Source organism: Montipora foliosa, chromosome 12, assembly GCF_036669935.1.
Source record: "Montipora foliosa isolate CH-2021 chromosome 12, ASM3666993v2, whole genome shotgun sequence".
Taxonomy (NCBI): domain Eukaryota; kingdom Metazoa; phylum Cnidaria; class Anthozoa; order Scleractinia; family Acroporidae; genus Montipora; species Montipora foliosa.
In genome coordinates, this window is record NC_090880.1 from 22,116,416 (window position 1) to 22,128,915 (window position 12,500).

Sequence of the window (12,500 nt, forward strand, 5' to 3'; positions counted from 1 at the left end):
AGTCTCTATGAACAAGAATATCCATAAAAAGATTTCACTGCGGATTGTCTTTATTGATATCCTTCTCCGGAATAGCTCTCACTGAAATAAAAATAAATGTTTTAGCAGAAATATCCTGTGCTTAGAGATTTGTGCTTAGTCGGAGAGGAGAAGATCTTGATTCCAATGCGAAAGTATCCGGCAGCTCGTCCGGGAAGAGATATAAGTATCATTTTTTGGCTACGTGCGTAAATTTCAATTTGAGTGGTTCGCAAAAGCGTTATCGCGTGAAGAACCAATCAGATTGCAGGATTCGATAGCGTGCCCTCTTACAAAAGAATAAAGGAATCTACTTGACAACTAGCGTGTTTTTTGATGACACGAAAAAATATTCATTTTAGACTCCAATTCAAGCCCGAAGCCTCTTGTTTGTCGTCTTTTTTTTTTTGTTCAATTCCGTTGAAGGTGTTTTCGCGAAACCGTTTTCGGCGGCTAGGTATGATAATAAAATCCAGAGTTTCATCGAAGTCGAGCATGCGATTCTCAGTTTTTTTCCTCATATTAATTTTGCGTGATTCAGGTACGTTATTAGAGAGATTTATCATTGCCTTCGTGTTCGTGAAACGACTAACGGAACTTTGCAACGTTTCGATTATGGCCACAGTGGGCATGAGAAATCAGGTTGACAGCAATTGAAAACTTGTTTGAACCCTTTTCTGTTGCTAAACCAATCACAGCGCTCGTTCGAACTGACAAGTTCCCGTAACCAATCAAATTGCTAAGGTCAAAATCTGACTCTGGGAATATAAAACGGCAACCCATTAGACCGGCCTTCTCAAAGATCTGAACGGCCTTCACCAGAGGTTTTTCGTCGCCTATTGCGTCGCTCTGAGAGAGAAAAACCTGTGGCAGCTGGGGTATCAACAGACAAGGTAAAATGGAAAACAGCATACTTCCGGTTACCGTCCGTGGCTTTCAAACGTCGCGTCCTTTTAAACTCCCTATTATCTAAATTTAGAATACAGGTCCAGCCAAATAATGGCCAATCAGATTGCACCTAATGACCGCAACTACCCTGATTGGTCCACAACGAAGAAGCCGCATGAGGGATTGCACGCCGGTGTTAAATGCAAATTCGTGCGCGGAACGCAATGCCGCTACGTCTTGTTCCGGTAAAAAGCTCAGTAGCAGTAGCCGTTTTAAAAAATAGAAAATACCGTAAACAGATCGAGACTTCTGAGTGATGAACTTCTGGTTGCCGGAAGTCTGTGGATAATAGGCACAAGATGTGACAATATATTTGTTGGTTAATCAAATATTAATAATTTGGCATAACACAAATTAAAACCTGACGCTATGCTAAGTCTCTTTATTGGTTTTCAAAAGGTGTCTCACAGCATTCCATTATTGGGATCGGGAATCTCTTTTGACCCATAAGCCATAAATGTAAGCGCGAGTGGATCTTTCTTAATCATAAATTAACGGATGCTTCTGGCTGATCACCATTAGCTAAGAATTAGGCACTTAAAAACTGCTGAGTTTTCCTTTTGTTAAAACCATCTGCTTGCTTTTGTTTAACATTACGTTGATGTTATTTGCTTAAAACGTGATACTTGCATCACTACTTGGCCAGTTGTGTCATTAAACACGAAAGCAAGATTTTTCTCGTATAAAGACTTATTTAAACTGCGGTCAAGTCAAAGAAACGGCGAATTTTCCACAGACCAGGCAATGGGAAAACCGCACGAACTACTCTTTTGCTCGGTGGGGTTGACTGAATCTTCCCATACTCCACTGATATGCCTCGTGGTGATTAACATTTTGCTCGCTGTCACTGCATTTGTGGGAAATCTCCTCATTTTAGTTGCGCTAGGCAAGGATTCTCCTCTTCACCCGCCGTCCAAACTCTTGCTTCGTAGCTTGGCAGCAACTGATCTCTGTGTTGGTATCTTGGCAGAGCCAACTTTTATTGCTTACTGGCTATCCGTGGTGAAAAAGAAAACGAACTTTTGTCTCGTTGCTCATCGCATCATTTATGTGACCGGAAATATGTTGTGCGCAGCGTCCATCCTAACTATGACCACCATAGCAGTTGAGAGGCTTCTCGCTCTCATGTTGGGCCTGAGATACGGACAAGTTGTCACCCTAAAGCGGACCTCTATACTTTTGATGGTTTATTGGGTTTTCTCCATCGCTGGCTCTACACTACACTTTGTGGACTACCTCGTGTCCTTATCGTATAGCTGTATAGCCACTTCACTTTGTCTTGCAATCTCAATTTATTGCTATGGGAAGATTTTTTTTACTCTGCGTAAAAATTGTCAAAATCGAATAAGGGACCACGTCCAACCAAGCGAAGCATATCAACTAAACATTGCCCGATATAGAAAAGCTGTCAATAGCGCACTGTTGCTGCAGGTGACTCTTGTCATTTGTTATTTTCCGTATATTACGGTGGTGTTCTTTACGACTGCACTGGGAGTATCCCCAGCTATGTACCTTGCCAGGCAAGTCACGATCTCACTGATTTTTCTAAACTCATCGTTGAATCCTGTTCTTTATTGCTGGAAGATCAGAGAAGTCAGGAATTCTGTAAAAGAAACTGTCACAAAACTCTGCCACTTGTAGAATTAGACGGTTCTCCAACACATTGCTCTCAGGCTATTTCTTTCAATATGGAGGAATTCTTGTGAACTTTTTTACAATCAATTAATTAATCAATCAATCAATCTATCAATCAATCAATCAATCAATCTTCTAATAACTATTAAGCGTTGCTGCTAATAAACTTAATAAAAAAAATATGCATATACTGTAAAGGGGAATGAGGGAATGGTACAATCATCTTCAATTATTTTTCCTCTAAAATAGGTTGAGCTTCTTTTGGAAAATCCGAGATAAGATACTTAATCCAAGATCGTACAGAGTCCTCCCGTTCAAAGAAACGAAAAAATGAAATTCATAAGGGATTTCAATATTAGCATATTGTTTAGGAACAGATTGGTGGCTCACGTAAATTTACCACCCAAGTTGATTTTGAAAGGTAAATTTCCTAACAAAGATTGCTCACCTGGCCAATTTCCTGAATTTACGAGCTTACTTCTCCAGATTATCCATGTAGAGCATCTCGCAGGTGTTACGGAGGTCGTAGGTTCGAATCCTGCTTATAGGACACTGATTGCCCGGAGAAAAAGGAATGATTTATTCTGATTTCTTTTGCCGTTGTAAATGTTCGTAGTTTTTCCTATTTGATTGTACACGTGTGATTCTTTTTCCCTCAAATTTATATGTGAGTCGTATCGCAGCTTCATGTTATCACTTCTGCACGAGGTTATTTAGGATGTCTTTAACTATCTCATTTGCTATATACGTTTCTTTGTCTATTTAGTAATATTAGTTTCCTATTATTATTGCTTCAGTTTTTACTTGATTTTGACAGTAAACTAATGAAGGAAAAGAGAGGCCTAGATTTGGATTCGTAGTAAAGCTCATCTTAAAACACTGAAAACACTACAGCACTGACTAACAACCTGAGGGGAAGTCAGTGTGACTAAATTAAATAGGACGACTTTTGCTCAGTATGCGAAAACTTCAGTTACTCTCACCAACACCAGTCCCTCTTAGGACTATTCTTAATTCATGAAATTTTCATATCACCATTGGGTTCAAACCATTTTCTATAATAGAGCTTTTAGTTGAGAATGTAAATGCAGTCGGTTGACAGCAGGAACCCCACACTGAAAGGGTTGCATAACGATTCATCTTCATGTGCAAGCCTTATTCGGCCTTAAAGAGCAACACTCTGATTTTTAGTGCAACCAATAGAGACCTTAAGATTTGAGAACGGCGTCTTCTCCTAGGACGTCACGGCATATAAAGGCCTGGGGCGAGAACGCCGTCCTTTGCGCGGGAACTTTAGACTTAAGAAAAGATAAACACGACGGGAACTTTTTCTAGCGCCTTGGTCGAGAATGGCGTCCTTCAGGAAAGCGCGTGACGAACTTCTTGTAAGTTTTTGCGAGGAAATAATCAATGAGGATGAGTTTCTCATGTTGTATGATGCTAACAAATCGAAAAATCCAGAGTATCCTTTTTGGAATTATGAAAGATTTACGTTGCAAGGTAAAAGTGAGGCCGAGTGTAACACAGATTTACGTTTCGAAAAATACGACATTCCTCTCTTGGTTGATGTTCTTGGCTTGCCTGACGAAATAAAGTGTAAACAAGGAACAATCTGTGACAGTACTGAAGGATTATGCATCGTTCTCAAAAGGCTGGCATACCCTTGCCGCTACAGCGACCTCATAAGCACTTTCGGCAGACCTGTCCCTGAAATCTCCATGATAAGTAATACAGTCATTGATTTTATATTTGAGCATCATGGTCGTCGGATATCAGAGTGGAATCACACTATTTTAAATCCCCATGCATTACAGACATATGCTGAAGCTGTTTCAAATAAAGGTGCGGCCCTCGACAATTGTTTCGGCTTTGTGGACGGTACAGTTCGTCCAATTTGTCGCCCAAACACCAATCAAAGAATTGTTTACAATGGGCACAAGAGGGTGCATGCCCTGAAATTTCAATCAATCGCCATTCCAAATAGACTAATTGCCAATCTTTACGGTCCTGTTGGTAAGTGTGTTTAATTATAGCTGTATCGTTCAATTTTATTTATATTTATAAACAATCAGAAGCTTTAGCATTGGGCTCTACTGTTATAACACTGCAGGAATTTGAACACAAGAAAACCTACTGGAGACCTGGGTCACAGTACCTCTTTTACATACTTCTCATATGTTGTCATATACAATCAGTGAACAGTAAAATAGCAAACATGTGAGGACCACAATGAAACAGGCAGGAACCCTATAACATAGGGTCATCTTTTGTAGCCAAACAGTACAACAGTAAAGATAAATAGAATGTCAGCTTTTATCAACAATTATTAATAATTTTCACCCCCCTAATTCTACAAACCTTTACTATTTCCAGAGGGCAGAAAGCATGATGCAGGAATGCTACGAGACTCAGGACTGTACCATGATCTCCAAAGATTTGCTTTCTCCCCAACTGGGCAGCCTTTGTGTATATATGGGGACACAGCCTATCCTCTTCGCGTACACCTCCAAGCTCCATTTCGGAATGGCATCCTCACTCCCCCAATGCAGCAGTTTAACAGTTCCATGAGCCCAGTGAGAAGCTCAGTGGAATGGCTGTTTGGGGACATAATTAATTATTTTTGCTTTCTCGATTTTAAGAAAAACTTAAAAATAGGGCTCAGCCAAATAGGTAAAATGTACATTGTTTGTGCCCTTTTAAGGAATGCCCTTACATGCCTTTATGGTAATACCACTTCCCAGTATTTTGATTTGGACCCACCCATGTTGCAAGAATACTTTGCTTGATTTAATTATTGATGTAATATGACAAAACTTTATTTAATCAACACAACTTCAGTATGTAAACTTATGGCACAACAAGATTGAATAAAGAACGAAATGGTTGTTCAAGTTTGATAAACCTCCATTAAATGGAGTTTTTCTTAACAATACAATGAATTAATACGTAAAAAAAGCTGTAACAAATAAGATTATGGTATAATGTGGTAAACAATGGAAAATACTCCTGAGTGCAGGGATCTAACTTTTTTGGTTCATAAGTTTGTCAACAACAGCCATGAGGATCTGAGATTGTTGCTGCTGCTGGTGGTGCATTAGCTCCATCATAGATTTCTGTTGATCAAGATAAGAAGCCAGCTTCTTCTCCTCCAATTCTTGCTGCTTTCGTCGTATTGCTAACTCTTCTTCTCTCAATGCCTTCTCGCTTTCAGCTTTCTCACGCAGAAATGAGATTGTTTCATTGCCACTCCTTCTCTTTTTCTTCATATGGTTTTCCTATTCTCCTTCCTCGACTGCTCTCTTCTGGGTTTCTCCTAACTTCTCCATTGCCTTTTTTCTTATACTTTCAGCTTTCTGTTTATCAGTGTCCTCTTTCTCTTTAATCACTGCTTCATCAATCTCCTGGGAGGTGGAAGCGACTTCCTCCATTTCAATAATATCAGCCAGTGCTTGGTCCAATTCTGTAGGTTCAGGTGACACTCCAGTTGACCTTTCTTCAGCATTCATCTTCTTCCTGTACCTCTTAATTAATATGTTGAGGTGATCCCGAACTGATCTTTTTGTTACAAAAAAACGCACACCACTTGTGCTATTCAGGTTGGTGCTAATTTCCTCCCACAGTTTTCCTCGTTCATTCGAATTTCTTTTTGCAGAAAATGGATTCACTGAGAGAACTTCCCTGCACAGCAGAATGTCATGCTCTTTGGTCCACATCTGGACCCCTGGAAAAGCTGGCACTCTATTAAAAGAAAAGCAAATATTACTACAATAGCCTACATTTCAAGCTATATATCTTCAGAGTTAATGCAACTGAATTGAACAGCATTAGTTGCTGAGATTTTTATGTTTGATATGCTCTAATATAACCCAAGCAAATTAAAATTCAACAACCACTTCACGACAAATCAAACACCATTTCAATTGTAACAAGTTTCAAAAGTAGGTATCACTTTGTTCAAATTGTCCCAAAGAAAGACATATATGTAAAATCCTGAACTTAACTGGTCTTTGATAGAGAGAAAAAATTAATGTCATGGAGGCTTTATAAATAGCGGCGAGTATTCTTTGCATTGTAGTGGAATGAAACTTACATGGATAATATATATGAGAGCCTTAATTACGAGAGAAATAAATATATTACAGTACTTATCCAGAAAACAAGCATCTCCGATATATCTATTCTCAAGCCGCGGAAACGGTGTAAGAGCAACCAGTAAATTACAAAGTCATGAATTTAATCAAAACATGGCAATCAGGAGGAAAATATATCGAGACTTCAAAGGAAAAATTGCAGCGCTCGAAAACATTTGATTAGGCTCGCTGTGAGAGTTTGACTACTGATAAAAACTAAACTCTTCTTACATCAGTCGATCTCTCACATGACATGGTAAATTGATGCTCAACATGATAAATTTTTCCATTCCGTTAATAGGGAAAGTATGTGGAGTCTACTTACTCGGAACTGGAATCCATCGTCTATCTATGAAATAACAAGCACTGTTAACAATAGAACATCCAAAAGCACAGCGAAAACGGCGAAAGAAATGAATAATTTGAGCTCCAAAAACAAAAACATACTCACGTTTTACGTAGGACGCGAAATGAAAAAAATGGCGTACTCACTAAATGTGAAACGCCGTCCCATTCACACACAGACATGCGCAGTGACATTATCAGGCGAAAACGAACTTCCGGTGGCGTCCTAGACAGTTGACGTCCTCAAATCTTAAGGTCCCTAATATGTTGAATGGGACGTCGCAGACAAAAGGCGAATTTAATAGATCGCCGAATGACAAAAACTTGCCAACGAGGAGTGCCCTTGATTGAATTAACCGAAACAACACATCCTCCACTGTCATGGTGTATGCCTAATACGGTGATTAATAATGTACGTGAAACAATTTCTCCCTTCAGGTTGGCTAAAAGAAATAGTTTTCGGGAAACACAGTGCACAAAAGAGGTACTTCATTCCCAAAAGAGATAACAAACCAGGCATTCTAATTGGTCAATAATAAATGAAAGCGACAGACAGCCAATTAAATGCTAGCAATGCATGGAGCAATTGTTGCTTCTGCTTCTGCTTAATTACGATGTTTTTTTACACGAAATATCTGAAAGGTATCCGAATTATATTCTCGGTAGAACGGAATTTAGTTTTCTGTCCAGAAAAATGGAAAACGGAATTACGAGGAGGTGATTTCGTCTGCTAAAAGCAATGCACTAGACCCCTTTGAGTAATACATTTTAACTCCCTCTTTAACAAAACAATAACAAAAGATTTCCACGAGCGCAAGGCTTCAAACAGCCTCAAGTCTTACAAAATTCGATGAAAATCCGAATTTATAACATGCAGTGGAGTGATCAAAACTATGGGTGCTGTGTTGGGGCTTCAGTGTGACACAATGGTCAATAACTTTATTTTTCACTAGAGTTACTAAAGAAACCTTTTTCTGACGTTAAAAACTATGGCTACCTATTAATAGTTTGCAAGAAAGAACATGGCTACAAATTCCTGTCATGTTTATGAGGAAACTGCTCGCGTATTAAATTTCAACCCACATATGCAAATTTGTCAAGCTCGAGTATTAGATAGCACGATGAATCCACAATGGCCGAAAAATCTCACAAAACCTTTTACAGCGTAAAATGCGTTGAAACAAAGAAGATATTTGCTATTAGAGACCAAAATACTCTTCCAATTTCAGTTGGCGTGCGTGCAAATAAACAATCCACAACCATATGCAATTAAATAAACAACTCAAAGCCTTTTCTTTACCATGAATAATGAAGCACAAAACAGAAAAGAAGCTTTCTTTCAAATTATTCTTCACTGGCGCATTTCCACTTATTATTATTTTTACCTTGAGACTGTGCAGAGTTGAGTACAAAATAAATGTAAACAGCCAGACAACTGATATGCAACTTCAGCCGTAAATACGGATGCATTCAAAGCGTTCGATTCCTTCAATGTTTGATAAACCCATCATGATACAGAATTTGCCATTTGCTTTCAGTGTTGTAAATAACAGCAGAGTTAGTTAAATATTATAAACAAAGCTCACTTTGATATTCGACAGCGGTATGCTGTCATCACGCCACCAGCGAACTCGCCATCAATATGCAATCAAAGTCGCTAAAAGACGGAGTGATCTCGCCACCTTGCAGTTGCTAAAGTTCTTAAATAAAGTTTTACCGAGTTTGTCTACTTCATCATATACATAAAACTAGTTGACCTAAATGGTAGATGCCAAGGGTAAGGGAAACGTTCAATCAACCCACTCGAGAATCGAAAAGAAAGAAAACAATAGTTTGAGGATACGAGCGTGGTTTTAATAAGAGCCGAGTACTATGATTCATGTGACTCATTGAAACTACATAATAAGTGAAGCTATGGTGAAGCTATGATCCTCCCAGTTATGAACGTAATTTTAGCAATTGTGTAGAGAGGCCTGAAAATCTGCTCTCAACGATTAGAGCTAACGCAACTGAAGAAAAATCCCGGGGGGGGGGGGGGATCCCATATGGAACAGACGGGGATGCTCGTCGGAAATTTTGAATTTAAGCCCTAAAGGAGACCATCTGGGCGTGGCTCAAGCTTTTTGTGACCCCCCTAAAGGAGACTAATCTGGGCGTGGCTTAAGGAAATTTTGACCCCTAAAAACAAATTAAAAAGAAAAATTAACTTCCGTTTCTCTTCGCGTAATTCTGTGTTTCTTCGCGGAACCCTAAACGAGACCTTGGCGGCTTAAAACATTGGCGCTTTGCCCGGAACACCCTAAGCGAGACCAAAATCCAAAATTTACACCCCTAAGCGAGACGACGAGCATCCCCGTTCCCCCCCGGGGAAAAAATCCACTCTGTATTCCAAAACCGGTCTTGCAACCTGATACAGCGTACTCTGCAGTGAACCTATCAGAAACACCATGACCAACGTGAACGATGATGTACTCGGAGCAATCCTTGCAGAAATGAGAGACAGCTTGGCACTGCCATTGCATTTCATGATGCAATCTTGGTTTTGCTATTGCCACGGCATATTTCGTTAGGATAATTTGCCCTGCGTGTTATATTATAAGAGAGATTAATCAGTTGTAAATAACCACTTTTAAGGCTAAACCTTGCCAAAACCACACTGAAAGGAAGAAATAAACGTCCGAACAAAAGCGGTCAAAAGTGTTCAAATTTGATCACACAAAGTCGTAGCCAAAAGGCCAGTCAGTGACATGAAATGGAATTTTTAAATAAGAAATAGGAAACGGGTCTAATCTTGCCTGTTTGCGAAATCAACTTATTCGAAAATGAGGGAAGAATCAAACTTTCGTATCACCATTATGAAGTCGTGTATAATTGGTGAATTTCTATCCTTTTTCAGTTGTTTCAGCTGCTCAGAAAGCAAACAATTAAAAAAAACAAGAACCTTGTTAATGCCTTCAGAGTATTTTTGCATCCCTTGAGGAATTCTTGACCTTCATCTTGCAGTTATGTGTTTTGTTCTCCTTGTGCGTTGCCCTTGGGCCGCACGAGGAGAATAAATCACATAACCCCGAGCTGAAAGCCGATAACTCTCACTTAGTCCGCATTTTGATACTGTAATCCGCATTTTATACCGTAGTTCGTATTTTATACTCAGTCTGTAGTCCGTAGCCCACGTTTTATACCTTTGTCTGCAGGGAGATTACGCAAGGACGACGACGACGGCTACGAGAACGCCACAACACAATGGGTTCAATGAGAACAAACAAAAGCTCTGCACGCCCTGTACGTGCGTTTTGCATGTTGGTACATTTCGTTGCCGTTCTCGTCCTGCCAACGACGTGAATTGACCAATTTTTTTCCCAAACAACTACGTCTTTCATGCCAATTTAATTCCTGTAATGTTGATACACACTTTCCATTCCGAACGACTTGGGGTTATAACGAAATTATTACAATTACGGGAAATAATATATTTAGACTGCGTTCTCCTTGGCGACGTCGTCGTCCTTGCGTAAGCTCCCTTGTTTTTATAAATACCCAGCCGTGTTCCGTAGTCCGTGTTCGTACTGATCACGTCGGACCTCAGATAGGAAGCACCTCGTCGCTCGTAATCCGTTTGAAACGAGAGAAATCAGCAATACCTTTCGTGTCTTCAGCGAAAAGGAAACCTGACTTCTTTTGATAAAGGTCATTCTACTTCGATAAATGGGAGGCACTTTTAAAATCCTAGTTGTTTGTCCGTTTAGAATGACTTCCACTTAATTCTCACTCCACTGAGCAGATAGGACGCTGAACACCGATTTGCGGGTGTGAAAAATTAATGACGAAAAGCAGCTGAAAAATAATAAATTTATAACGAGAAGTATCTTTGAATATTACCAGGATAGAAAACGACAGGACCTCAAGCTTGGCGGCGACTTAGTAGAGGCGAGATAACCCTTACTGGCGAGTTTGCTGGTGCGAGTCTTTCTGGTGGCGAAAGATGCAATTGTTGTCGAATACCATTACTCGTCGCTTTTAAGATTCCAGATATTCATTTTTCCCCGCCTATCTTGTTTATCCAATTAATGTTCCACTCTTGAGCTCCGTAAGGGTATATTTTGTTTAAAGATCCATAAAAACGTCATCCGCGTTACTATGACTTCGACGCCATTGCAAGTTAATTAAATATTCCCATTGTCCACTGGATAATATCTACGCATTTCTACTACTCCCTGAAACTTACCAAAAATACGTGCAGAAGACTCTACGCACAAAGACAATACAGGGGAGCGACAGGAAAGACCTATTGCGAAACTTTTCCATTTTCTTTACAGGGAGAAAAATGGTAAAACAGAGACATTCAACTCACTTTCTGACTGGATTGCCAAATGGCAACTCAATTATGAGGACATACTGAGTTCGAATCCTACTTGGGCTGCCTTTTATGAGACAAAAAATCTTATGCATGCACAGCCACAGCGCGACCCCAAAAACAACTACTTAGAAAAAGTCTTAAGTCCAAAAACGGAATTTCTTGTAGGGTAGGGAGAGTAAGCAACTAAAAAATCATTTTTTATAACTGTCATATTTCGATTTATGCGGCTATTTGTTCTCGAACTTTCCATTCTTTTCATTTCCCTATTTAGCAGATTCAAGCGAAAACAAGGAGAGCTTAAAGGGGAGGGGAGAGACCAACAAGGTGAACTTTGGACACCCTGGGAACTCCTTCATCCCGCAAAAACGACCAATTGCAAAAGCCCTTCGTAGATAATATAACACAAGGGACTCGAAATTTTGTACCCCTGCAACCTTTGTGTCAGTTTCATCGCTTTTACACTGTCGCTGTTTATTGCTTGATGTCATTCGATTGATCCTGGATTTCACGTTCTTTGCAGAATTACTGGTTGCACAAGAACATACAAAGGGTACTTGTCATTTAGACGTAGTGACGGCAGAAAGAGATCAAAGAAACTTAGAAAAGGAAAATGGGATTTCGAGTGAAAATGAAATTAAGCTCAAGTGACGACGACAGCGAGCATTTATACGATGATGCAGCTCCTTTATCCCATTTAAATTTTTCCGTAAAGTTATGATACTATTGGACTCCTAAAAAGACTCAAAAACAAGGAGGTATATCGACCCCCTTTGCAGAGTTAAACTAACTCCACAAAAGTAATTCCCAAGATAGAGGTGTTTTAACTCTTCTTAGAGAGTTACATTCACTCCAAGATTACTCGCCAATTGTGGGTTATAATAAGACCCTGGGCCTATTTCATGAATCTTACGGGCTTATTTTATTAGTCTTATTATATTTGTATGGCAGTGGCGACTTTCTAGTTATTTCCGTGATTTAAAACATTTTTAGGCGACTTGACGGTCAATAGACACTCACCTTGTTGACTGAGGCGCTGATCAGTCTTGATCGTCTTCACTGAAAAACCG

At 39.6% G+C, this 12,500-nt stretch overlaps 2 protein-coding genes across 3 annotated transcripts; one reads left to right on the top strand and one right to left on the bottom strand.

Moving 5' to 3' along the window:
* The first annotated feature begins 3,804 nt into the window (after positions 1 to 3,804).
* On the top strand, positions 3,805 to 5,421 carry LOC137979701 (uncharacterized). The gene is made up of 2 exons (XM_068827020.1): positions 3,805 to 4,614; positions 4,975 to 5,421. The coding sequence occupies exons 1-2, from the start codon at positions 3,951 to 3,953 to the stop codon at positions 5,385 to 5,387; spliced, it is 1,077 nt and encodes a 358-aa protein (XP_068683121.1). The 5' UTR covers positions 3,805 to 3,950; the 3' UTR covers positions 5,388 to 5,421.
* A 49-nt stretch (positions 5,422 to 5,470) lies between these two features.
* LOC137979703 (uncharacterized) lies at positions 5,471 to 8,744 on the bottom strand. 2 transcript variants are annotated; one of them, XM_068827022.1, is made up of 3 exons: positions 8,663 to 8,744; positions 7,057 to 7,080; positions 5,471 to 6,339 (listed from the first exon to the last, which is right to left on the bottom strand). In XM_068827022.1, the coding sequence occupies exons 2-3, from the start codon at positions 7,071 to 7,073 to the stop codon at positions 5,877 to 5,879; spliced, it is 480 nt and encodes a 159-aa protein (XP_068683123.1). In that variant the 5' UTR covers positions 7,074 to 7,080; positions 8,663 to 8,744; the 3' UTR covers positions 5,471 to 5,876. The 2 variants fall into 2 exon arrangements, with proteins under 2 accessions (XP_068683123.1, XP_068683122.1); XM_068827021.1 differs by lacking the exon at positions 8,663 to 8,744 and having other exon boundaries at positions 5,472 to 6,339; positions 7,057 to 7,123.
* Between the last annotated feature and the right edge of the window lie 3,756 nt (positions 8,745 to 12,500).

Coding starts and splice junctions, on each gene's coding strand:
- LOC137979701 (XM_068827020.1), top strand. CDS start 3,951: ATGGCGTCCTTCAGGAAAGCGCGTGACGAACTTCTTGTAAGTTTTTGC. Junction 4,615..4,974: donor CAATCTTTACGGTCCTGTTG/GTAAGTGTGTTT, acceptor TACTATTTCCAG/AGGGCAGAAAGCATGATGCA.